The 26,582-nt window shown below is 46.8% G+C and overlaps 1 protein-coding gene across 1 annotated transcript; it reads right to left on the bottom strand.

Moving 5' to 3' along the window:
* Positions 1-879: 879 nt before the first annotated feature.
* On the bottom strand, positions 880-26,582 carry LOC310639298 (bactericidal permeability-increasing protein-like). The gene is made up of 15 exons (XM_083360910.1): positions 26,386-26,582; positions 24,191-24,305; positions 21,096-21,224; positions 17,671-17,826; positions 14,463-14,526; positions 11,156-11,219; positions 10,044-10,135; positions 8,942-9,118; positions 8,250-8,309; positions 6,766-6,933; positions 5,764-5,831; positions 3,489-3,531; positions 3,074-3,137; positions 2,569-2,645; positions 880-1,662 (listed from the first exon to the last, which is right to left on the bottom strand). Exons 1-15 carry the CDS (start codon positions 26,492-26,494, stop codon positions 1,624-1,626), a joined length of 1,425 nt encoding a protein of 474 aa, XP_083217036.1. The 5' UTR covers positions 26,495-26,582; the 3' UTR covers positions 880-1,623.

Genomic DNA, 26,582 nt, shown 5'->3' with positions numbered 1-26,582 from the left:
CAGGAAGCGAGATTTGTGCCCCACAATGTGGCCTTTTCTTATTGTTCTCCAAGGAGGGAAAGTGGCAAGCCAAGGTGTTAACACGCACCTCCAGGTTTGATTTTTTTTAAAATTCCATTTATATCCCGCCCTTCTCCGAAGACTCAGGGCGGCTTACAAGCTTAGCAGTAGCCTTCATTCTATGTATATGCCTGCTTGTTAGGGCTTTCACACACACCCCAAGCGGCATTATTACAAAGTCAGCTTATTGCCCCCAACAATCTGGGTCCTCATTTTACCGACCTCGGAAGGATGGAAGGCTGAGTCAACCTTGAGCCTGGTGGGACTCGAACCTAAACTAATTGCAGGCAGCTGGTGTTACTTAAGGAGGCATTAGCCCACTGCCGTCATCCATTCACACAAACTTCATCCGTTCACACAAACTCCCAGCCCGGGTCAACAGCCACACTCAAATCACTTTCAACCCATCAGAGGACCACAACTGCTTCTTTGGAAGACCCGGAAAGCGGATGGAGTTCAAGGAACCACAAAACTTTGCTGGTGACAATGCACATTTGCGCTTTTTCTCGCTCACAAACGCACGCACGCACAGGCTCACCCGCACTTATTCCTCAGCTAGTTATCCAGTATTATATTCTTTGTCTCCAGTTGGCTTTTTATTATTATTGTTTTGAGCTGTTAAAAGGGGCAAATGGACGAGAGCACGGTCAAACACAAACGTAACTCCCGTAGAAAAGAATATTTGTAGCTCAGGGCGGGACTGAATAGTCCTGGGCGCTCTCTGAGTTTGGTGGTCTTCTTTCAGACGTTTCGTTACCCAACTAGGGAACATCATCAGTGCTAGAAAGGAGTGGGGTTTGGGGAGAGGAGGAGGAGGAGGAGGACTGTGGGGTCCTTGGTGCCCTCCGAGCTGGGTGGTTTTCTTGCAGACGTTTCATGACCCAACTAGATAACATTATCAGAGGTAGAAGGGAGGGGGGTTTGCAGAGAGGAGGAGGAGGAGGAGGAGAGGAGGAGGAGAGGAGGAGGAGGAGGACTGTGGGGTCCCTGGTGCTCTCTGAGCTTGGTAGTTTTCTTGCAGACGTTTCATGACCCAACTAGGGAACATCATCAGTGCTAGAAGGTTGTGGTGAACCTAGTTTAATAACGAAATATCTGGAAGGAAGCAAAGATGCTCAGAGGGACTCCAGGACCCCAGAAATCTGCTGACCCTCCTTCAACTCGACCCCCTCTCTCCTGACCCCAGACTCTTTTCCCCGTGACAGCAGAGCGGATCACGTCCAGGTTCTCCTGTAAGGAGCTCCATCCACTTGCCAGCGGGGAATCCTTGGCCCAAAGGGGACAAAGGGGCCGGGTGGGAAATGAGGCTGAAAGAAAGAAAACGGCCACTGAAGCCCCTTCCCCAACCTGGTGCCCCCGAGATGCTGGGATTACGACATTCATCAGGCTTCAAGAGATTGTGGCAATGGTCCTGCAAGTTAGGGGGGGGGAAATTCCATGTTAAGAGGGCTGTTCCTGGAGAACTTTCTGCAGAATCCCCAACGGAAGTCCAGTGGAATCTGAAGTGGGGATATTATTCCTTCATTTCCTCCTCTATTTCTCTGTTTCTCCCTCGCACCTTCTCTATCCGTAGCGCACGTCCGATGCAAAGACCAGAAAATCCTGCAGGGAGGTCAAAGGGAAAAGTTCAGCCATCTCTCTCTCTCTCTCTCTCTCTCTCTCTCTCTCTTCCTCTCTCTTTCTTTCTCTCTCCCTCTCCCTCCCTCTCTCTTTTGCTCTTTCTCCCTCTCCCTCTCCCCCTCTTTCTCTCTCTCCCTCCCTCCCTCTCTCTTTCTCTCTCTCCCTCTCTTTCTCTCTTTCCCTTTCTCTCTTTCTTTCTCCCTCTCTCTTTTTCTTTCTCTTTCTCCCTCTTTCTCTCTCTCTCTCTCTCTTCCTCTCTCTCCCCCTCTTTCTCTTTCTCATTCTCTCCCTCTCTCTCTCTCTCTCTCTTTTGCTCTCCCTCTCTCTTTCTCTTTCTCTCTGTGGCCCAATCAGACAATTAGAATCCTCCTGCTACGAGGATGCAAATTTTGGTCTTATGGGCTCAGTTTGCAATCTCTAGGGCTTGCCAGATTTCAGAATGTTCACAATAACATTCTGAGCTTGTCGATCGGAAGGTCGGCAGTTTGGTGGGTTGAATCCCGAGTGCCGCGTAGCAGAGTGAGCGCCTGTTACGCGTCCCAGCTTCTGCCAACCTAGCAGTTCGAAAGCACGTAAAAATGAAAGTAGAAAAATAGGGACCACTACGGTGGGAAGGTAACAGCGTTCCGTGCGCCTTTGGCGTCTAGTCATGCCGGCCACATGACCACGGAGACGTCCTCGGACAAGCGCTGGCTCTTCGGCTTTGAAACGGAGATGAGCACCGGCCCCTAGAGTGGGAAACGACTAGCACGCGTGTGCGGGGGAACCTTTACCTTTACCTTAATCCTTGATTTACAACTGTTCCTTAGCAACCGTTTGGAGATCCCTGCTGTAGGATAAAAGTCAGTTTCCCACCTGTCCCACCAAAGTGTCCCACCTGTCACTCACCTGGTGAGCCTGAAGGACAGGGTTGGAGAGCTCCAGATGATCCAGGAGGGGGAGGGGAAATCCTTCAGCCAGACGGGCTGGAAGAGAGAAGAAGTCACAGCATCAGGCAAGAAAGCCAAAGCATGTGCTTATCACCCTTTGTGGTCTTCTAACCCCCTGCTCAGGCAGGAGACCCTAACCCATTTCAGACAAATGGCCCTCCAGTCTCTTCTAAAAAAACTTCCAGGGTTGGAGCATTCACCGCTTCTGGAGGCAGGTTGTTCCGCTGGTTAATTGTTCTGTCAGGAAATTTCTCCTTAGTCCTAGGTTGGCTCTCTCCTTGATTGGACTCTGCCTGTTGCTTCTTTTCCTGCCTTCAGGCGCTTTGGAGAAGAGCTTGACATACCTAGTTCCTCAATCATTCATTGTATGGTTTGGCCTCCAGACCCCTGGAGTCTTTGCTGCCATGCTCTGAACTCTGCAATAAGATTATATGAAAGGTCTTTTGACTTTACAATGTCCTTACCATTCATTTGTGGAACTAGGATGCTCGCCGTAAGGAAGTTTACGAGGGATTCCAGCAATTGTACCTGCGTGTTGGGAGAGAAATCCAGAATTAGAAAACCATATGAACTTGATTGATTCTTCTCCTTCAATGGGAGGTCCTAGATCCTTAGGGCCTCACCGCCTTGGCTTGTAGACCAAAAGGCACCATCCTTCTAACCCAGTTTGCCACCCATAGCCTGGACCCACCAGAAGGGCTAAGAGAACATTTCAGTCCATCATCAAGTCTTTGAGGAAGGTCCTGAGGAGAAGGACCTAGCCCAGGAGAAGAAGACAGGATGACCCCAGAGTGAAATGGACTTCTGGCTGGGACCCCAAGAAGATTGGGAAGGAGGGGGGAATACCATTTCAAGGGGAAAAAAACATCTCAGTCTTACCGAGAAGAACCCAACATCTGAGTGCTTTAAGGAGAACTTCATCCTACAAGAGGGACAGGGAGAGGAATGTGTTGAAAGCCTTTCATGAAATCCATCACGCAAGATAAATATCTAGCCTAAATGTCAGGCCTGCCCCAGCTCAGGTCCTTAGGAAAGAAAAACCCTCGACTCCATTTAGCCAAAGTGATAGTTTCTTTCTAAGTGGTTGCAGCGAAAGAGAGGCTAGATCTGAGCATTCCCGTGCAAAGGTTACGCTTTTTCCCATTCCCTGGTCCCACCCCCTTGACAATAGTATTCCTGTTTGAAGGTTTGGGAATGGCTTGGAAGTTGGCGCCACTGGATGGAGTTTTGCATTCTGTTCTCAGGCCTGGTGTCCTTGGTGTATTCCAGTCCTGGCATCTCTGGTTTCCATCAAGGCTGTCACACACACACACACACACACACACACCACAATACCAACATTTGTCTTTACACTCTCATTCCCATCTCTACCACTCTACATTTTGTTGCTCCCACTTCCTCCCCTTGCATTTTATGACAGGACGCCAGCAAAGTGTAAAAGCTGGAGGTGGCAGATCTGACATCAAGCCAAGTTAGTGTAGATGACCAGGCTGAGACCGAGGGAGGGGTCAAATGCCTCATCAGTCTTGAGTCCTTTTGTGCCCACAAGAGATCTAGCACCAGTTCCCAAAGGTGCTTCCCCCCCCCCGGAGGCAACTGGACTTTGTTTTTCTTTGATGACTTTTCCCTTCTCATCCCAGAAGCTTCTTCAGCTCTGACTGGATGGTGGGGAATGGAAGGATTTATACTCCTTGCAGACAGCTGGTCGTTTGCCTTCTTTTAGAGGGTCATTGAGGCCACTTGGAGGTTTGTCTGTCTTTGCACCACTCAGGTGACCCCAAGGATCCAGGTGGCCTCAATGACTCTCCAAAAGAAGGCAAATGACCAGCTGTCTGCAAGGAGTATAAATTCTTCCATTCCCCACCATCTGGGAAAAAAATGTGAAAAAGCACATTTTAGGGGAGATATAATAGCAGCGTTCCAGTATTTGATGGGCTGCCACAAGGCAGAGGGGGCCAGGTTATTCACCAGAGCACCAGAGGGCAGGATGAGAAACAATGGTTGGAAACTGGTCAAGGAGAGAAGCAACCTGGAACTGAGGAGAAACTTCCTGACAGTGAGGACAATCAACCAGTGGAACAGCTTGCCACCAGAAATCGTGGGCGCTCCATCACTGGAGGTTTTAAAGAAGAGACTGGACAGTCACCTGTCTGAGATGGTATAGGTTCTCCTGCTTGAGCGGGGGGCTGGACTAGAAGACCTCAAAGGTCCCCTCCAGCTCTATTCTATTCTGTTTTATTCTATTCTATTCTATTCTATTCTATTCTATTCTATTCTATTCTATTCTATTCTATTCTATTCTATTCTATTCTATTCTATTCTTATTTCTTTATTCTATTCTATTCTATTCTATTCTTATTTCTCTATTCTATTCTATTCTATTCTATTCTATTCTATTCTATTCTATTCTATTATCTATTCTATTCTATTCTATTCTATTCTATTCTATTCTATTCTATTCTATTCTATTCTATTCTATTCTATTCTATTCTATTCTTTGTTCCTACATTCTATTCTATTCTATTCTGTTCTGTTCTGTTCTGTTCTATTCTTTATTCCTCCATTCTATTCTATTCTATTCTATTCTATTCTATTCTATTCTATTCTATTCTATTCTATTCTATTCTATTCTATTCTATTCTATTCTATTCTATTCTATTCTATTCTATTCTATTCTAACCCTACCCTACCCTACTCTACTCTACTCTACTCTGTTCTGTTCTATTCCATTCCATTCTCACCATTGCATTCTCAACGAGCAAACATGAAGCTATTCACTCTATGCACAAATTCAGATTTACAGAAATCCACAATGGAATTGCGTTCAGAAAGTCCCCTATAAATGAACCCCTGAAGTTGTCAAGGCAGTAACGTGGTTGTTAAGTGATCTGGCTTCCCCCATTGACTTTGCGGGTCTCAAGAGGGGATCACGTGACACACACCTCCCCCCGGATATGGCATCCATCGTAAATGTGAGTTGGTTGCCAACTGTCTGAATTTTGATCAGGTGAGCCTGGGGGCGCTGCAGCGGCCGTAAGTATGAGAAACAGTCCTAAGTTATTTCTTTCACTGCCATTGTAACTTCGAACCGTCACTAAACAAAGAGTTGTAGGTCAAGGACCCCCTGTATTTCCCTAGATCCTGCCTTGCTCACCTGCCCATCTTCAGGTTCCCAAAGATCCTGGTGGAATTGACCTCGACGTGGGCAGAAACTGAGGCGGACTGAAAGGAGAGGAAACAAGCAGAACTCAGAAAGAGGCAGATCGGGGCTGTTCCATGCCCACCTCCATCATCTCCTCCTTTGGGTGGAGGCCGCCCTCGATTTAACAACCCTAATTAAGTCCAGAATTATTTGTAAACCAGGCCGGTCATTAAGCAGATCGCCATATAATCAACCCAATGTTACATTTCTTTTCAATGCCGGTTAAGCGAACCCGTCTTCCCCCGCTGACTTTCCTGGTCAGAAGGTCCCAAAAGGGGATCATGGGACTCCCGGGGACAATGCGACCGTTGTAAGTGTGAGTCACTTGTGGAGCATCTGAATGTAAGTCACGTGATTATGGGGATGTGGCAACAGATAGATAGATAGATAGATAGATAGATAGATAGATAGATAGATAGATAGATAGATAGATAGATATGATAGAGATAGAGATATAGACAGAGATAGATAGATGATAGATTGATAGATGATACATATAGACAGAGAGAGAGAAAGAGAGAAATAGACAGATAAATAAAGATAGATAGATAGATAGATGATAGATCGATAGATGATAGATAGATAGATATAGACAGAGAGAGAGAGATATGATACCTGTCAAAGACTGTGCAAACATACCTGGATTGTCCACCTTTGACCATGAGACATGTTATGTATTAAGCTTTATTGGAAACCTAAAGCTGTGTTTAAGAGTCACCACCAGGAGGCGTTGAACTGTAACTGTTTTGGCAGGAAGCAATTTCGGCGGGAAACAGAGGTTCAAGCCGATTGGTTGGTTGTGTACCTGGCCAGGTATATATGAGTGCAGGTAACCCCTATTCCCCAGTACAGTCACTTCCACCTAATAAAGAGCTGTTATGTTGTACTCATCGTCTCGGCATCCTTCCTGCTCTCCAGAACCCACTATACTACAAGACGGAAGAGTTAACTTACCACTCCGATCAAAAAGAGGGGCGCCAGGGAGGAATTGGGGAGAATCACAAAGGCCTGGATGTCGACCGAAGGGGTCAGCGAGACAGATTCAGGGGAGATGCTCAGAGACGGGGCCGAAGAAGGGGAGACCCTGAGCTTCATCGGCATGCTGGGGTAGAGCTTCTTGATCTGGGGAGAAGGTAAGGAGAGAAGACACATTTCCAAAGACTGAAGCCTGGCTTCGCTGGATGGCCCCCGCCCCTTTGGGGATCAGGGGTCCCATGGTTGTTTTAATCCAGGGTGAAAATTAAAGAGACGCGGCTAAGATCTTCTAAGAACCACCAACAAGCTTTGGGGAACGGCCCCTCGTAAAATAACAAACTACCTTGTCATTTGGAGTAGAACCGATTAATGAATATCCTTCAGTCTGCTTAAGCAGGGCAACTTTAAGAGAGGTGGACTTCAACTCCCAGAATGCCCCAGCCACCAATCTGACCGCTATTGATTGCCTTGACTTTATTCTCTTGTAGAACTAGGGAGAGCATATTGGCGAAGGAGGGTGAGGAGCAAGGAAGGATCTTCTGTGCACGAACAAGCCTGAAATGGTGGCTTGACGCTTCTTGAGACAACTGTGGGATCCTCTTGCAAAATAATTCTTTGCTCCAGGGCACAACCTGGGTAGGTAACAGTTCTGAGATCCATCGGAAGGATCCACAAGACAATTTAGCAATTAATGAAGAGGATTTGTAGCTCAAGATTAAAATGGGTGGTCTTTGGGGCTCTCTGAGCTTGGCAGTTTCCTTGCAGACGTTTCATGACCCAGCGAGGGAACCTCATCAGTGCTAGAAGGGAGGGGAGGAGGAGGAGGAGGAGGAGGAGGAGGAGGAGGAGGAGTTGGAGGAGGAACAACTGTGGGGTCCTTAGTGCTGTCTGAGCTTGTCTGTTTTCTTGCAGATGTTTCATTACCCAACTAGGGAACAGCATCAGGGGTAGAAGGAAGAGACGGTGTGCAGAGAGGAGGAGGAGGAGGAGGAGGAGGAGGAGGAGGAGGAGGAGGAGGAGGAGGAGTTGGAGGAGGAACAACTGTGGGGTCCTTAGTGCTGTCTGAGCTTGTCTGTTTTCTTGCAGATGTTTCATTACCCAACTAGGGAACAGCATCAGGGGTAGAAGGAAGAGACGGTGTGCAGAGAGGAGGAGGAGGAGGAGGAGGAGGAGGAAGAGGAGGAAACATCACTATAAAAGCTGAAGTGAAGTGAACCCCAGAGCTTAAGACAATATAGTCCGAAGAAGTGCTATCAGATCCCCAACCGCTGCACTTGAGATGTGACTCGGAGGTCCATCTTTGCCTTCGGGACTTCATAAATTGGGATGGTGCAACCTCAGAAGGTTCCAGACAATCACCTTCCCCCCCCCGCCCCAGACACATATCCTTAGCAGCTCCCCACACAACATGCCCCCACTTCCATTCTCATTGGAGCCCAGAGCAGGAAGGCCGAGGGGCTGACCTGGGGGATGAAGGGTTCGAAGGAGAGGGTGTTCAGCCGGATTTTAATTTCCTGAGGAACCTGCAGGGGGGAAAGACGGTTGGAGGTGAGTCCTCAACCTGCCCAAGACCCTAAGTCCCTTTTAGCCCCCTTGACTGTCTGTGGCTGACTGGCGAGTCAAATTAAGAAAAGAGAAACAAGGGGGGGGACATTAAAGCAGCAATCCAGCATCTGAGGGGCTTCCACAAGGCAGAGGGGGCCAGGTTGTTCACCAAGGCGCCAGAGGGAAGGATGCGAAACAGCGTCTCCTCTAGCCAGCCACCGGCCAGGTTACACCTTCCAGTTGAGAGATCTCCAGACCACCTAAAATGAATGCTGAAGATCCTGTCAGAGGTTGGGATCCAGTGGAGGGGGGAAATCCACCACCCCCCATCCTAGGGCTACACCAGCACATCTGGCTTTCTTGAAGAAGCTTCCTCAGTGATTTCCAAACCCCCAGCAGAAATGGCTGCAGCTTGGTGGATTAAAGTTTCTGCTTGGAACATTAATTGGGGAAGCAAATTTTGAGGATCTGGCGCTCTGCTGTTCCCCCCCTGTTCACACACACACACCATACGCAAACACAAGTGTTGTGTGCAGGATCAGGCAGGAGAAAGCAGGATTGGCCACCCCAGATGCTTCGGGGCAGGGCTTCACGATCTTCTGGGCCTCACCATGTCGTCCACGATCCAGGAGGTCAGGCTTTGCGCCTGGTAGTAGACCTGGCCAGCTGTGTTGAAGAAGTAGGTGGAAATCGCAAACTGGACCATGCGGTCCGGATCCACCGCAAAGGACAGGGGAGGCGGTGGGAAGGGAGCAGGAGAACGTTGGGAGGTGGAGAAGAATTCACCCTGGTTGGGAGAAGAGGAAGGAAGTTAGGAAGACGGACGAAAACAGGGAAGGCACTGGGATCCCTGAGGGACCGGCTCTTTCCCCAAGAAACTCCGTCCATTTCGATCCAGCCGATGGGAACTGCTGCGGATCCCGTCCGCCGAAGAGAGTCGAATGGGGAGGACCAGAAGATGGTCCTTTGGGGCAGTGTCCCCAGCTATCTTCCCCGTGGAGATGAGGGTTAGAGAGGCAGTTTGGTCTAGTGATTAAGACACCAGGCTAGAAACCAGGAGATGGTGAGTTGTAGTCCCGTGTTAGGGAGGAAAGCTGGCTGGGTGACTTTGGGCCAATCACAAGGAGGTTGTGAGTTCTAGTCCTGCCTTAGGCATAAAAGCTGGCTAGGTGACTTTGGGCCAATCACCAGGAGACTGTGAGTTCTAGTCCCGCGTTAGGGAGGAAAGCTGGCTGGGTGACTTTGGGCCAATCACAAAGCGACTGTGAGTTCTGGTCCCGCCTTAGGCATAAGGAGATGGTAAACTCACAGTCTCCTGGCAATTGACTTAAAGTCACCCAGCCAACTTTCCTGCCTAATGTGGGACTAGAACTCACAGTCTCCCGGTTTCTAGCTTGTGATTGCCTCAACCATGACATCCAACTGGCTCTCTAAGAGGCAAATAGTACAGAAGGCTCTTAATAGCAGCAGTGGGTGATCTGGGACCCAGGATGTCCTCCCCACCCACCTCAGGGACTTGGTTTCTCTCCATCCTGAAGTGAGAAGCAAAGAAGAACTGTAGGGTAACTCCTAAAATGGTTGCATCCTGTATTGGTAAAAAGAGGCCGAGAACCACAGGGGGAGAGAAGGAGGGAAGAATGACAAGCAAACTCTGAGAGGCATGACCATCTTCTGCAGGACCATCCTTCTCCAGGTTTTCTGCTGAAGCTTACCTTGAGGTCCACGTCTACACAATCACTTATAGCAACGGGTGGCCCAACCAGAGAGTAATCGATGCTAGATGTGTTGTCGATATTGGTGGTAACTGGGGGGAAAGACAACATAGGGATGACATCAAGGATCTTTGTCCCTTCTGTATGAGAGTCTCAAAGATGATGGAGAACCATAAAATCTAGCTCTGGAAGGGACCTTTGCGGTCTTCAAGTCCAACCCCCTGCTCAAGCAGGAGATCCTCCACCATTTCAGACAAATGGCTGTCCAATCTCTTCTTAAAAACCTCCAGTGTTGGAGCACCCAGAACTTCTGGAGGCAAGGAGTTCCACTGATTAATTGTCCTCACTGTCAGGAAGTTTCTCCTTAATTCCAGGTGGCTTCTCTCCTTGATTAGTTTCCATCCATTGATTCTTTTCTTGTGTTCTGGTGCTGTGGAGAATAACTTGACCCCTCTTCTCTGTTGGAGGCCCTCAAGTATTGGAAGATTATCATATCATCCCTAGCCCTTCTCTTCATTAGACTAAACATATCTAGGTCCCTCAACCATTCACGGTATGGTGTAGCCTCCAGACTCAGAGGGCAGGACAAGAAGCAACAGATGAGAACTCATCAAGGAGAGAAGCAACCTGGAACTAAGGAGGAATTTTCTGACATTGAGAATAATCAACCAGTGGAACTACCTGCCTCCAGAAGTTGTGAATGCTCCAACACTGGAAGTTTTAAAGAAAAGACTGGACAGCCATTTATCCTGGATAGTATAATGTCTCTTGCTTGAGCAGGTTAGACTAGAAGACCTTCAAGGTCCCTTCCAACTCTATTGTTCTATACTAAAGGGTCCAACAGTAAGTCAAAAGAGTAACTAAAAGTCTAGACAAGTTAGGCAGAAACACAGAGATGCAAACAAATGTTGGCTTCCTTAAAGCAGGGGTCTTCAAACTTGGCCCTTTTATGACTTGTGGACTTCAACTCCTGGCTGAGGAATTCTGGGAATTGAAGTCCACAGGTCATAAAAGGGCCAAGGTTGAAGACCCCTGCTTTAAATGATGCTCTTCTCCTTCTGATGGAGCAAGCTTTTGAGGGTCCATCACTACTCCAAGGGTTTTTCTCTTACCTGGCAGAGACTGAAGGTGGGACTGCAGTTTGGAGTTGACAGACATTCTGACTATCTCACAGATCTGGAAAAAAAAATGCACAAGAAGGTGGTCCTTAAAGAGAGGAAAAGCAAAATAAAGCAACGACTTTCAGCAGGAACCAGAAAAGATGGTAAATGAGGGCCATCAGGCCCTCTCCTAGCCGCCATTTCCTACCTCGGAAAGTTGCTGGATGTGACCCCCTCCTAAATTTGCAGGCCAAGCCAAAGCGGGCATTTGTGTGCTGCTACAGAGTTTTGCAAAGGCGTTCATAACCTCAAGAATAGCCTTTGAAAGCTGGCCGCTGGAAGCATTACGTTAGGGGGAAAAAACTATGTTAGATGTTTAGTGCCAGCCATTGGCAGTTCCCCAAAAGGGTCATCAGATGGAGGCAAAGAGGCTTCTTTGCTTCCACTGATGAGCCAAGGGTCTCGGACCCTACAGCCCCATTGGTGAGAGTGTTTTATGGTCAGGGAGGGACCAAGACCCCCCATAAATACCTCTGCACGAGGGGCTGCTCTTTGTTCTAGTCTCCATTTCTCCTTCTAGTTCCAGTTCTCCTCTCCTAGCTCCTAGTCCTCCTGTTTTAGTTAGTTATGTAATGCTAGCTTGTTTTATTTTATTTCTCTCTCACATGCAGGCATGAATGCTTTCATGCCAAGTATTTCTTTCTCTTTGATCTATCATGAATAAAGATAATATGATTGCATCTCTGCTTGATGCCCTTGCTTGGAAGCTTCTTTAACGATTCATTGTGAGAACACCTCACAAACTAGTTGAAAACCATTTGGAAAGAAATATGTGGCTTGCTTAGGCAATAGAAGCAATGACCCCGTCTGAAAATGGGGCCTGCGTTCCGGTCGGATGAGCAAGCTGATTTGCTCAATGTCACAAGGTCTGTAGTAACCACGCTCAAGTTGCCGATGGCTCCCTGAAGAGCTGTTAAGATAAAGTGAATAAACTCGCTGAAGGATTGACTCCCTATTCCGCCCGCTGCACAATGGGTTTCATCCAAGATGTAGAATCATAGAGTCCTAGGGCTGGAAGGGACCTTGAAGGTCTTCTAGTCCCACCCCTTGCTGAGGGAAGAGTCCTTTCCAAAAGTTTCAAAAAAAAGGAGATTGAACAGCCATTTGTCTGAAATGGTATATAGGGCAGGGGTCTCCAAACTGGGCAACTTTATGACTTGTGGACTTCAGCTCCCAGAATTCCTCAGCCAGGAGTTGAAGTCCACAAGTCATAAAAGGGCCAAGTTTGAAGACCCCTGCTTTAAGGAAGCCAACATTTGTTTGCATCTCTGTGTTTCTGCCTAACTTGTCTAGACTTTTAGTTACTCTTTTTGTTAGATGTTTTGTGCCAGCCATTGGCAGTTACCCAAAAAGGTCATCAGATGGGAGCAAAGAGGCTTCTTTGCTTTCACTGATGAGTCAGGGGTCTCAGACTCCTGCAGCCCCATTGGAGAGAGTGTTTTATGGTTAGGGAGGGGCCGAGACCCCCCATAAATACCTCTGCTCAGGGGCTGCTCTTTGTTCTAGTCCTTCTCATCTTTCTCTCTCTTGCATGCATTCTCTCTCTATCATACAAGCATGGATGCCTCCATGCCATCTAGCTCTTTTTATATAACCTATCGATGAATAAAGCATCATAATGACTGCAACTCTGCATCCTGCCTTTTTTACTTGGAAGCACCTTAACGACCCATCGATCTCTCGTCAGAACTGCTTCACACTTTTGGTATAGGGCAGGGGTCTTCAAACTTGGCCCTTTGATGACTTGTGGACTTCAACTCCCAGAATTCCTCAGCCAACGTGCCTGGCTGAGGAATTCTGGGAGTTGAAGTCCACAAGTCATCAAAGGGCCAAGTTTGAAGACCCCTAGTATAGGGTCTCCTGCTCAAGCAGAGAGTTGGTCTAGAAGACCTCCAAGGTCCCTTCCAACTCTGTTATTCCATCCTATGTCCTAAGTCCTTATTCCATGCCAGAGAAATGACTGTCCAGCCTCTTCTTCAAACACCTCCAGCGATGGAGCACCCATAACTTCTGGAGGCAGGTCGTTCCACTGGTTAATTGTTCTCACAGTCAGGAAATTCCTCCTTAATTCCGGGTTGCTTCTCTCCTTGATTATTTGCCATCCATTGCTTCTCCTCCTGCTTTCTGGTGCTTTGGAGAAGAGGTGGACCCCCTCCTCTTCTTTGGCGCAGCCCCTCAAGTACTGGAGAACTGCTATCGTGTCTCCCCTAGTCCTTCTTTTCGTTAAGTCAAACCTACCTAATTTCCTTAGCAAATTCATCATACTATTGAGGCTTTATCATCTTTATTGTTCTTCTCTGTGTTTTTTCTAGGGCCTCAGCATGGTGGTGTTTTTTTTTTGTATTGTGGTGGCCAGAACTGGATGCAGCACTCCGTATGTGGTCTCACTAGTGTGATATAATGCGGTACTATCACTTTGTGTGATCTTGATGCTATTCTTCTCTTGATGAAGCCCAGGAATCTGTTGGCCTTTGGGGCAGCTGTAGTACACTGCTGGCATCATCATCATCATCATCATCATCATCATCATCATCATCATCATCAAAACAACAAAAGCAACAACAGCAACAACAACGACAACAACAACAACTGCTTCCATCCTGCGACGATATCTATAATACCATCAAACGTCCACATCTGCCTATCCCAGGTCCTTGGTAAGGACTCGATAGGTAGACAAATATGCCAAATCCAGTCTGAACATCTGGCTGACTGTGCAATGATCAATAATAATAATAATGATAATGATAATAGATTTGGAAGGGACCTTGGAGGTCTTTCATTCCAACCCCCTGCTCAAGCAGGAGAACCTATACTATTTTACACAAATTATTGCCTAAACTCTTCTTTAGGTTGTTCTCCCTGTCAGGAAGTTTCTCCTTAGTTCCAGGTTGCTTCTCTCCTTGATGAGTTTCCATCCATTGCTTCTTGCCCTGCCTTCAGGTGCTTCAGGTGGAGAATAGCTGGACTTGACTGCAGGCGACAGAATTTCATTTTTATTGTGTGCCAGCCTGCCCACCATAAAAAAAATATCAATAAAGGTTATCTAACCTATCATACTCTAGCAATAGTGCATCAGGATACCTCAAATCTCTCTCACAGGTACAACGGTCGAGCCAGGGGCCCTTTTGAATTGTGTTTTTCTGCAAACAGCTTCCATGTTGGAAAGCTCAGATGCTTCCTCATCCTTGCAAGCCTCCTTTCTTAGAAGGCAAGTGTGGGGATGCTGGTGTGAAGGCTCAGGGTCCCGGGCCCTTACCTTGCTTTCCATGGCTGTCTTGAAAGCTGATTCCACCTGGCTTTCGAAGAGATTGTACAGCCACCTGCAAAAGCAAAGGCCACAGTTGAGGTTCATAGTCAATGGCTTGATGAGTTGACCCTCAGAAACCTCCTTGTCTTCTTCAAGCCAGAGTTTAGAATAGAATAGAATAGAATAGAATAGAATAGAATAGAATAGAATAGAATAGAATAGAATAGAATAGAAATAACAGATTGTAGAATAGAATAGAATAGAATAGAATAGAATAGAATAGAATAGAATAGAATAGAATAGAATAGAATAGAATAGAATAGAATAGAATAGAATAGAATAGAAATAACAGATTGTAGAACAGAATAGAATAGAATAGAATAGAATAGAATAGAATAGAATAGAATAGAATAGAATAGAAATAACAGATTGTAGAATAGAATAGAATAGAAATAACAGATTGTAGAATAGAATAGAATAGAAATAAGAATAGAAATAAGAATAGAATAGAATAGAATAGAATAGAATAGAATAGAATAGAATAGAATAGAATAGAATAGAATAGAATAGAGCTGGAAGGGACCTTGGAGGTCTTCTAATCCAGCCCCACACTTAAGCAGGAGAACCTATGTACCATCTCAGACAAGTGACTGTCCAGTCTCTTCTAAGAAATTTTCAGTGATGGAGCACCCACAATTTCTGGTGGCAAGCTGTTCCGCTGGTTGATTGTCCTCACTGTTAGGAAGTTCCTCCTTAATTCCAGGTTGCTTCTCTCTTTGGCCAGTTTCCAACCGTTGTTTCTTGTCCTTCCCTCTGGTGCTCTGGTGAACAACCTGACACCCCCTGCCTTGTGGCAGCCCCTCAGATACTGGACTGCTGCTATCGTGTCTCCCCTATTTCTTCTTTTCTTTAGACTAGCCTAGAGAAACTTTCCTAGTTCACTTCTCTGGATGGGTTTTTTAAACATCTGAAAGGGTTCTGTTGACATCCTACGGAGTCGAGGTACACCTGATATTCCTAGGAGAGGGGTAGGCAACCTTGGCTCTTTTATGACTCGTGGACTTCAACTCCCAGAATTCCTGAGCCAGCCATGCTGAGGAGAAATGGAGAGGCTTCCAAACTGAGCCATGCTGGCTCAGGAATTCTGGGAGTTGAAGTCCACGTGTCACAAAAGAGCCAAGATTGCCTACCCCTGTCCTAGAACAATAGATTCATGAGTGACCACGATCCTGGACAAGTTCATTTGAAGGTTACATTTAGTCTGGTGGCTGATGGGGGTCAAATGGACCTTTGTTAAAACCTTCCCTGTGATCTCCTCAAAGGAATCGTCTCCATCGTTCCGTTGGCTTAATAGTTAACATTTACAGTATTTATAAGAGGCGCCGTCTGAATGACACAAGCTGAAAGTAGTGGGAGTGTGTGGATTGATAGTGAGATGTTTTGGTCTTTATGTTTCCTTTTTTGGCCCTTCTGATTACCTTTTTGAATGGTATGTAAATGCTGTTTATCTCTCTGGGCCTGCTAATGGTTGATTTGCCTGAGTGCTTCCAGACTTCCTGGAATTCAGCCACCAACAAGCACATAGAGATAAACAACCTCTACATACCATTCAAAGGGGACAAAAAGGAAAGAAAAAGACCTAAACATCTCCCCACTAGCAATCCCCAATTAGATAAGCAAAGATTAACACCTAGTTTAACACTAGGCCAACAATTGTTATTTAAGACTAGTAAACAATACCCCAATCAAGAAACGATTACCTAACAGACAAAAAAGCCAGCAGTAAACAACAGCCTAATCAAGGAACCGCCAAGAATACTCTCATGGAGAGGGCAAGCCACTTGTGTATAAACAGAGAACAAACCTTACTGCCTTCTAGCACTGATGTTGTTACCTAGTTGGGAAAAATCTGCAAGAAACATCTGCAAGAAAACCACCAAGCTCAGAGAGTTCCAAGGACCCCACAGTCCTCATTGTTCCTCCTCCTCCTCCTCCTCCTCCTCCTCCTCCTCCTCCTCCTCCTCCTCCTCCTCCTCCTCCTCCTCTCTACACCTCTCTCCTAGCACTGATGACGTTCCCTAGTTGGGTCATGAAATGTCTGCAAGAAAACACCCAAGCTCAGAGCACCAAGGGCCCCACAGTCCTGCTCCTCCTCCTCCTCCTCCTCCTCCTCCTCCTCCTCCTCCTCCTCCTCCTCCTCCTCCTCCTCCTCCTCCTCTCTACACCCCACTCCCTTCTAGCACTGATGACGTTCCCTAGCTGGGTCATGAAACGCCTGCAAGAAAACAGCCAAGCTCAGAGGGCACCAAGGAGTCCACATTTCAACCCTGAGCTACCAATATTCCCTTCTACTCCTAGATTTTGTCCCTCTTATCTTGGAGGAAAGTTATGGGATGAAAGTAACTGTCTACAGAGGCAGGAGAGGGACAGCCAAGAAAAGCATCCTCTTCAACGCTAGGAGTTTTATGCTAACTTGGGAACAGGTGCAGGACACAACTGAGCCACTGATCAGACTCCCCAGGTTTACATTTGAAAACGGGGCAGAGGCCATTGGGAGAGTTGTAGGCCAACTCTAGCAGAGGAGGGACCATGAAACAGACCCATTTTGCATGGTCTAGTGATGGTGTTGGACCAGGACTGGAAAAACCTGGCCTCGGGTCCCCTCTCAGCTCTAGGAAATAATAGCTGATTCTGAGCAACCACTTTCTCTCTCTGGAAGCTCTCAGATTGTGCTCGTTGAGGAAGGGGTTGAGGACACCATGCACGTCACCTTACGTTCCTGAAGGAGAAACAGGCTAGAAGTGTAGCACACAGATAAACCACGGATCCATCACTGGAGGCTTTTAACAAGAGATTGGACAGCCACTTGACCAGAACGGTATAGAGTCTCCTGCTTGGGTGGTGGGGTTGGACTAGAAGACCTCCAAGGTCCCTTCCAACTCTGTCATTCTGTTCTGTTATTTCTGTGATCATGTACATCCATCCCATCAAACCCCAGGAAACCTGGAATGGTATAGGATCTTCTGCCATGAGCAGGGGGTTGGACTCGAAGACCTCCAACGTCCCTTCCCATCCTTTTATTCTATGTTCTAAATAATGTCTAATCCTACTTCAGGTCTTTCACTTCCTAGGGAAGAAGGTGCCTTGGCTGATGCTAGTGCGAAGGGCAGATACTCATATGAAGAACCGTCTATGAATATTAACAAAATTGACTCACTCCCATTTGCCAGATATGTCAATGTTGACATTGGAAATGTGGGCATTACAATCCAAGGTGGTAACCGTTGGTCTCCCGGCACCATCACTCCCCAGCTTCAAGCCCACGGAGATGGAGATGCCGTCAACCTCCAGTTCAAATGAGCCGCTGTCCTTGCTGGTAGGAGACACAATACAACAGGAGCACTCCCAAAAATCTCAGACTTTTGTTTCAAGAGATAATGAAGCCACCAGCCTGAGCCTAGGCCAGGGGTAGGCAACCTCGGCTCTTTTATGACTCATGGACTTCAACTTCATGGTGGCGCATCAGCTTCCTCTGTTCCTGGAGGAAACTGATTATCTGGACTCATACCAATCGGGTTTCAGGCCCGGATACAGCACGGAGACGGCATTAGTCACACTGGTGAATGATCTCTGGCGGGCTCGGGACAGGGTTTGTTCCTCTGTCCTGGTCCTATTAGATCTCTCAGCTGCTTTTGATACCATCAACCATGGTATCCTACTGCGACGCCTTAGGGGGCTGGGAGTGGGAGGCACCGTTTTACGGTGGTTCTCCTCCTATCTCCTGGGCCGCTCGCAGTCGGTGTTGACGGGAGGGCAGAGATCTACCCCAAGGCCTCTTGTTTGTGGAGTTCCTCAGGGGTCGGTTCTCTCGCCCCTCCTGTTCAACATCTATATGAAGCCGCTGGGTGAGATCATTCGTGGTTTCGGGGTGGGGTACCATCAGTACACTGATGATACCCAACTTTTTCTTTCCACCCCGAACCAACCCAGCGATGCCCTTGCCGTGATGTCCCGTTGCCTGGAGGCGGTCCAGGTCTGGATGGGGAGAAACAGGCTTCGTCTCAATCCTGCCAAGACTGAGTGGCTGTGTGTATCGGCATCTCGGGTTAACCAGACTATTCCACCTCTAACGATGGGGGGGTGAGGTGTTACCCCCCGTCGATAGGGCTCGGAACTTGGGCGTCCTCCTGGATTCACGGCTCAACTTTGAAGACCACATAGGAGCCGTGACCAGGGGAGCTTTTGCCCAGGTTCGCCTGGTGCGCCAGTTGCGACCCTATCTGGACCGAGATGCCCTACGCACAGTCACTCATGCGCTCGTGACCTCCCGTTTAGACTACTGCAACGCTCTCTACATGGGGCTGCCCTTGAGGACCACTCGGAGGCTTCAACTGGTGCAGAATGCGGCCGCGTGAGTTGTGATAGGGGCTTCCTGATACTCCCGTGTAACACCTCTACTCCGTGAGCTGCATTGGCTTCCGGTTGCCCTCCGGGTGAGATTCAAGGTGCTGGTGATGACCTATAAAGCCCTAAATGGCTTGGGTCTGGGATATCTGAGGGAACACCTGCTGCCGGCATCAAGCTCCCTTCATCCAGTGCGCTCCCACAGGGAGGGTCTTCTCAGGGTGCCACCGGTAAGAGATTGCCGATGGACGACACCCAGGGGGAGGGCCTTTTCTGTGGGGGCGCCTGCCCTCTGGAACCAGCTGCCAGTGGAGCTTAGGACTGCCCCTGACCTCCATTCATTCCGCCAGGACCTGAAGACCTGGCTCTTCGAGCTCTCTGGCCCAGGCTGAGAATTTTAATTTTAATTTTAACTGGGGTTTTTATTTGTTCAGGGATTGATATAATTTTTTTAATTGTTTTTAACTTTTGTATTTTTCGTTTTAATCACCCTGTAAACCGCCCTGAGTCCTTCGGGAAAGGGCGGTATATAAATATAATAAAATAAATAAATAAATAAACTCCCAGAATTCCTGAGCCAGCCCAGCTGGCTCAGGAATTCTGGGAATTGAAGTCCATGAGTCATAAAAGAGCTGAGGTTGCCTACCCCTGGCCTAGGCTAAAGCAGTTATTCATGTTATTCAATTCCTTGTCGTGTCCCCTCCCACTGCTCAACCTGATAGTGTCCCATTTGACAGTGGTGTGCAGCCTTGGAGGACTACAATGTTCATGTAAAGGTCAGTATTTATTTATTTATTAAATTGATATGCCACCCATCACGCTACCCAGTGACCCTGGGAGGCTTAAAATGGCAAAAAAGCAGAAATATAAAAGCATTAAAATTAAGACCAATTAAATAAAGGTAAAAATCAAGGTGGATTTTGTCTCTCATTCAATCAACCAAGTCATCTAACTCATTCAACTCACTCAACCAATCAACACATGCAACTCAACCAACCAACCAACCAGCTCATACAACTTATTCAAGTCACTCAATCAACCAACCAACTCATACAATTCACTCAACCAAACAACCAATGCATCCAATTCATCCAACTCAATCAACTAACCAACCAACTCATCCAACTCACTCAACCAAACAACTAACTCATTGAACTTATCCAACTCACTCTACCAACCAACTCATCCAACTCACTAAACCAAACAACTAACTCATTGAACTCATCCAACTCACTCAACCAAACAACTCATCCAACTCACTCAACCAAATATCTAACTCATTGAACTCATCCAACTCACTCAACCCACCAACTCATCCAAGTCACTCAACCAATCAACTCATCCAACTCACTCGACCAAACAATAAACTCATCCAACTTAACCAAACAACCAACGCATCATACCATTATTGGATGATTCTAGACCCCTAGGAAGAATGGAAGATCTACATCTTAAGGTTTCTTCTGGACTTGGTGCTTTTGATCAGCTTTGCTGCTCAAAAGTTAAGTCCCACTATGGAGATACAAGACCCTGGCCATGTGTTGACCCCATTCAGTGTGGACTAAAGTTCTGTGCTTTACACAGGGCTGGTTTAACAGATGTTGCTGAAGTTCAGCTGGTAAATAATTCATCTGCCCAGTTGCCTAGGAGGGGCATTGAGGACCCCAAGCTCATAGACGCGATGCAGGAGTCTTCCTGATCCAACAGAAAAGATTTTTGTTCCCCTTCCACTTGCATGGAGGTAGTTATCCCAAAGGTGTTTTTTCCCCCCAAAAGGCAACTGGACTTTCTTGGGGAGGGGGGGGGTTGCTTGAAAACTTTTTGCTTCTCATCCAACAAGTTTCTTTTACTTCTTGGATGAGAAGGAAAATGTTTCCAAGGGGGGGTGAAAAACACAAGAAAGTCCAGTTGTCTTTTAAAGAAAACACATTTGGGACAACCATGACGTGGATGATGGAGGAACTCCATGGGCACAGAGGTAGATAAAGTTATTCTAAAGTGTGTGGATTCGTGATACCCGGCAATGGCTGCCCGAGCTTCTGTTCTAAACCATGGGGTTGAAAGGTCCATGTGATGTCCAAGAGGCCAGCCTTGATAGCCCCAGCACGAACCTTCTGTTTTGAGATGCAGTCACAGTTACTTCTGTCACAAAACAGAGGGATTAATGGCCTTCTGGTACTCAGCCCCTTTCAGAAGCAACAACAAAGGTATGGAAAGGTCAGGAGCGGTGAGACTCACAGCCAACGTTTCTTCAGCTGCCAACGGCCAGTCATTTCAGCCAAAGCATTCCCGATGGAGACTCTCACGCCCTGGCCTGGCATGGGTTCAATTGTTGAATGGGGCAGTTCGAACCTACGAATGTTCAGACTGAAAGCAAGGATGGAGAGGAAAAGAAAAAAAAGCTTTTGAATTTCTGAGTTGAGTGGCTGGGTTTCATCTTGCCATCAGCGTGTCCGGCCAGATGGATTCAAGACCAAGCAGTTACATTCAGACCATATGCTAAGCTTTGGTAAATATGCACCAGTATGATGAATAATCTTCAGAGACAGTCAAATCTACTGTACAATGGAAACTTACTGAGTAGACAAACAAGCTGGCCAAAGAAACTACAATGGATGGGAACCAGCAAAGGGTAGCATAAAGGGAGGATTTGAGATAGAATAGAACAGAACAGAACAGAACAGAACAGAATAGAATAGAATAGAATAGAATATAGCATGGAATGGGATGGGATGGGATGGAATAGAACAGAACAGAACAGAACAGGATAGGATAGGATAGGATAGGATGGGATGGGATGGAAGGGAAGGGAATGGAATGGAATAGAACAGATTGTAGAATAGAATAGAAGATAGTAGATAGCATGGAATGGAAGAGAAGAGAGGAGAGGAGAGGAGAAGAGAAGAGAAGAGAAGAGAAGAGAAGAGAAGAGAAGAGAAGAGAAGAGAAGAGATTGTGGAATGGAATGGAATGGAATGGAATGGAATGGAATGGAATGGAATGGAATGGAATGGAAGACAAGAGAAGAGAAGAGAAGAGAAGAGAAGAGAAGAGAAGAGAAGAGAAGAGAAGAGAAGAGAAGAGAAGAGAAGAGATTGTGGAATGGAATGGAATGGAATGGAATGGAATGGAATGGAATGGAAGAGAAGAGAAGAGAAGAGAAGAGAAGAGAAGAGAAGAGAAGAGAAGAGAAGAGAAGAGAAGAGAAGAGAAGAGATTGTGGAATGGAATAGAATGGAATGGAATGGAAGAGAAGAGAAGAGAAGAGAAGAGAAGAGAAGAGAAGAGAAGAGAAGAGAAGAGAAGAGAAGAGAAGAGAAGAGATTGTGGAATGGAATAGAATGGAATGGAAGAGAAGAGAAGAGAAGAGAAGAGAAGAGAAGAGAAGAGAAGAGAAGAGAAGAGAAGAGAAGAGATTGTGGAATGGAATGGAAGAGAAGAGAAGAGAAGAGAAGAGAAGAGAAGAGAAGAGAAGAGAAGAGAAGAGAAGAGAAGAGATGAGATTGTGGAATGGAATAGAATGGAATGGAATGGAAGAGAAGAGAAGAGAAGAGAAGAGAAGAGAAGAGAAGAGAAGAGAAGAGAAGAGAAGAGAAGAGAAGAGAAGAGAAGAGATGAGATGAGATGAGATTGTGGAATGGAATGGAATGGAATGGAAGAGAAGAGAAGAGAAGAGAAGAGAAGAGAAGAGAAGAGATGAGATGAGATGAGATTGTGGAATGGAATGGAATGGAATGGAATGGAAGAGAAGAGAAGAGAAGAGAAGAGAAGAGAAGAGAAGAGAAGAGAAGAGAAGAGAAGAGAAGAGAATAACACATAGGCAAAAATTAGCTGGATTTTCAGAGTGGGAAAAGGAAGAAAACAAGCTGTAGAAACAGCCATAAGGGGAAATGGCTAGCCAGGGAAAATTAGCTGAATGGGATAACAGGAAAGGTAGACTAAATTGAAAAACAGGAAAGAACCTATTGTCCTAAGGGGCCATAAAATATCCCCAGAACTCAAAACAACCAATAGAATATGTCTAATATATAATTATTAATGTATGTGTGAAGTATAATTTAGTACAGGGGTCTTCAAACTTGCCCTTTTATGACTTGTGGACTTCAACTCCCAGATTTCCTCAGCCAGCGTGAGGGAACTATGACCCTTTTATGACTCGTGGACTTCAACTCCCAGAATTCCTCAGCCAGTGTGCCTGGCTGAGGAATTCTGGGAGTTGAAGTCCACAAGTCATAAAAGGGCCAGGTTTGAAGACCCCTGATTTAGTATGTTTAAGGAAGGTAGCAGGAAATATGTAGGTGGTGGTCAGAACGAGCGTAACCTCATAGTATCTCAGCCAACAGGGAACGAGGAGGTGTGTGGCAGCCGGGACAGATTTGTATAAGTAAAGAAGCGAATATTTTGGGCTGGAACTTTGGAGAAAAGCAAAGTTTTTGATATCTTCTCTCCCTGCTTATTGCAATAAACAAAACAAACGGATGTCACTGTGTTGTCATGGTTCCGATAGATGAGACCAGTAAAAACAGAACAACAACAAAAAACAGAAGTCCAAGGCAAGAGATTCCCTGAAAAAACATATTTATGTGGCTACAAAGTATCAGCACGATCAAAAGTGAAACCAAGGTTGAAGTTCCCCTCCCAAAGGTTACAATGTTACAAAGTTGAACTTCCCACCCCAGTAATGTGTCATAAATCACATTCCCCAATTAATTACTTTGACGGCAGAAACTCCAGCCCACCAAAATGCAAGCAGCAATGACCTTGGTTCCCACGGAACAATTTATTGTTTTGACTAAGCTAAAAAATACTCATCCCCCCTCCCAACTCTGTGGCCACTGAAAAGGAAAGGAAAATGGCTTCAGCCGAGTTCACTTGCAGCATTGGCATGTGTCTCGGTTGGTTATTGGTCAGACGAGCACGCCTCTGGTCATGAAGGAAAGCAGCCAGGAGCACATAACAACCCGATCAGGGTTAAATGCGAGTTAGATTCTGCATCTGTATGATTTTTTAAAGTTTATGCTTCGAAGTCAAGTGCACAGCCAGGAAATGGGGCAATCCAACAAGCAGATCAACAGAGGTCAGTCACCCTCACATTTTCAGTTCCTTGTATGAAATTCAAGTTGAACAAAATGTTCTCTCCCTCAAACGGACATTCTCAAGGGAAGACCAAGCAAGACCCACGGTGGGGCTCTGGATTTGGGGCCTAGTCCGGTCTCCCATCCACACTCCACAGGTCTGAAGCGTTTCCAGAATTACAATTCCCCCCCCCCCCATCCTTCTGAGGCCAGCTAGCAGAAGTCGCTACCTCACTTTCTTAGCTCCGACGGACTCACCCGTAGAATCTGTAGTCCACATTTCCAATCACTTTAACTCTGTAGGAGCTGGAGAATTCGGGCAGAGTTATCGCAGGCAAGTCCTTCTGCAAGGTTGCAACTCCCTGTTGGCATGCTGAAACAAGTGGACAAGTTGTGGGCTGGCATGTTGTTTTGGTTTTTTTTACTCCTTTAGAGCTTTCGCGCTCTACATTTTTTCCAAAGATGAAAAAGAAATGTGTCTTATTTGCCAGGTCCTGGGTGCTGTCTCTGGTTTTCTTACAGACATTTCATGACCCAGCTAGGTAACGTAATCAGGGCTAAGAGAGAACCCCTTCATTAGCACTGATGATGTTGCCTAGTTGGGTTATGAAACGTTTACAAGAAAACAAGCAAGCTCAGAGAGCACCAAGGACCCCACAGTCCTCCTCCTCCCCCTCCCCTCCTTCTCTTCCTCCTCTTCCCCTCCACAAACCCCACTCCCTTCTAGCACTGATGATGTTCCCTAGTTGGGTCATGAAACATCTGCAAGAAAACAACACAGCTCAGAGAGCACCAAGGACCCTACAGTCCTCCTCCTTCTCTTCCTCCTCCTCTCTGCAAATCCCCCTCCCTTCTAGCACTGATGACGTTGCCTAGTTGGGTTATGAAATGTCTGCAAGAAAACAAGCAAGCTCAGAGAGCACCAAGGACCCCACAGTCCTCCTCCTCCCCCTCCCCCTCCCCCTCCTTCAACTCTTCATCTTCCCCTCCACAAACCCCACTCCCTTATAGCACTGATGATGTTGCCTAGTTGGGTTATGAAACGTCTGCAGAAAACAGCCCAGCTCAGACAGCACCAAGGACCCCACAGTCCTCCTCCTCCTCCTCCTCCTCCTCCTCCTCCTCCTCCTCCTCCTCCTCTTCCACTCTGCAAACCCCTCTCCCTTCTGGCACTGATGATGTTACCCACGTGGTTTATGAAACATCTGCAAGAAACAACCACACTCAGGGAACACCAAGGACCTCACAGTCCTCCTCCTCCTCCTCCTCCTCCTCCTCCTCCTCCTCCTCCTCCTCCTCCTCCTCCTCCTCCTCAACCCTTACACCCTCCTAGCACAGATCAAGCTCCCTAGTTGGGTAATGAAACACCTGCAGGAAAATGACAAACCTGAGCTACAGATATTCACCTGCGTCTTTTTTTAATAGACACTACTAGAAGATGTGGCTTCCCCCAGGAACCACTCTCTGGAGGAGTTGTGTCCCTCCACCCAGTGGTGCGCCAGTTCTATCTTGATTCATCCCAATTGAAAAGAATCTTCTGTTGGCTACAGGCAACATCCTAACCCCTTTTTACACCGGTTGCAACACAGGTAAAAGAGGTGGGATTTCAATCATTCATAGCAACTGCCTCCTTATTTGATCACTCCCCCGGACTGTACTCTGCTTGCACAATCAGTCCGTCACAAGTAAATGATCTAAAACAGTGTTTTGCTGACTTGGCTATTTTAAGAGGTGTCATGTCGGACCTGCCACAACTTAAACCTCTCAACATGGTGAGGTATGAGAAACTTACCTGAGTCTTCGGAGAAGGGCGGGATATAAATGGAATTAAAATGAAAAAAATGAAAATGAAATGATTTAGAACATAGGATAACAGAGTTGGAAGGGAGATCGTGAAGGTCTTAATAATAATAACGAAGTTGGAAGGGACCCTGGAGGTCATCTAGTCCAACACCCTGCTTGGGCAAGAAACCCTATACCATTTCAGACAAGTGGCTGTCTAGTCTCTTCTAAAAAAAAAACTTCCAGTTTTGGAGCATTCACCGCTTCTGGAGGCAGGTTGTTCCACTGGTTAATTGTTCTGACTGTCAGGAAGTTTCTCCTTAGTTCCAGGTTGCTTCTCTCCTTGGTTAGTTTCCATCTGTTGCTTCTTGTCCTGCCTTCAGGTGCTTTGGAGAAGAGCTTGACTCCCTCTTCTTTGGGGCAGCCCCTGAGATATTGGAAGGCTGCTATCATGTCCCCCCTGGTCCTTCTCTTCATTAAACTAGCCCACCCTTTGCCCATGGAAGGAGATCCTATACCCTTTCAGACACATGGCTGCAACATGATGCAAAATGGGAGAGTCACTTTGGGGTCACCCCTCTGATCTCCTTGCACCCCACACATTGCCAGATGGTTGGCTGTGGGGCAGAGGGGGTTCCTGGGGGCAGTGGAAAGACCAGATGGGTACCTACCATAATCCAAGCCTTTCTTGGTGATTCTGCCTGCAAATCCCGGATTTACAGCCTCAGACGAAGGCACGAAGTAGCAAAGCCAGAGCACCAGGAGGGTCACCCTGCACATCTTGGCACACACAGCCAAACTCCTGGAGACCTTCCGCTCAGACCAGAGTGGGTGTCTGCAGACCCTGCCGCTGGGTGCTTCTGGTGTA

This window comes from Vipera ursinii (genome assembly GCF_947247035.1).
Source record: "Vipera ursinii genome assembly, chromosome: 3".
Lineage (NCBI taxonomy): Eukaryota > Metazoa > Chordata > Lepidosauria > Squamata > Viperidae > Vipera > Vipera ursinii.
Note: the sequence above shows the minus strand (reverse complement) of the source record. Positions and strands in the feature narration are given on the sequence as shown.

Coding starts and splice junctions, on each gene's coding strand:
- LOC310639298 (XM_083360910.1), bottom strand. CDS start 26,494: ATGTGCAGGGTGACCCTCCTGGTGCTCTGGCTTTGCTACTTCGTGCCT. Junction 9,119..10,043: donor GTGTAGACGTGGACCTCAAG/GTAAGCTTCAGC, acceptor TCTCCCAACCAG/GGTGAATTCTTCTCCACCTC. Junction 3,138..3,488: donor CAGATGTTGGGTTCTTCTCG/GTAAGACTGAGA, acceptor CCCAACACGCAG/GTACAATTGCTGGAATCCCT.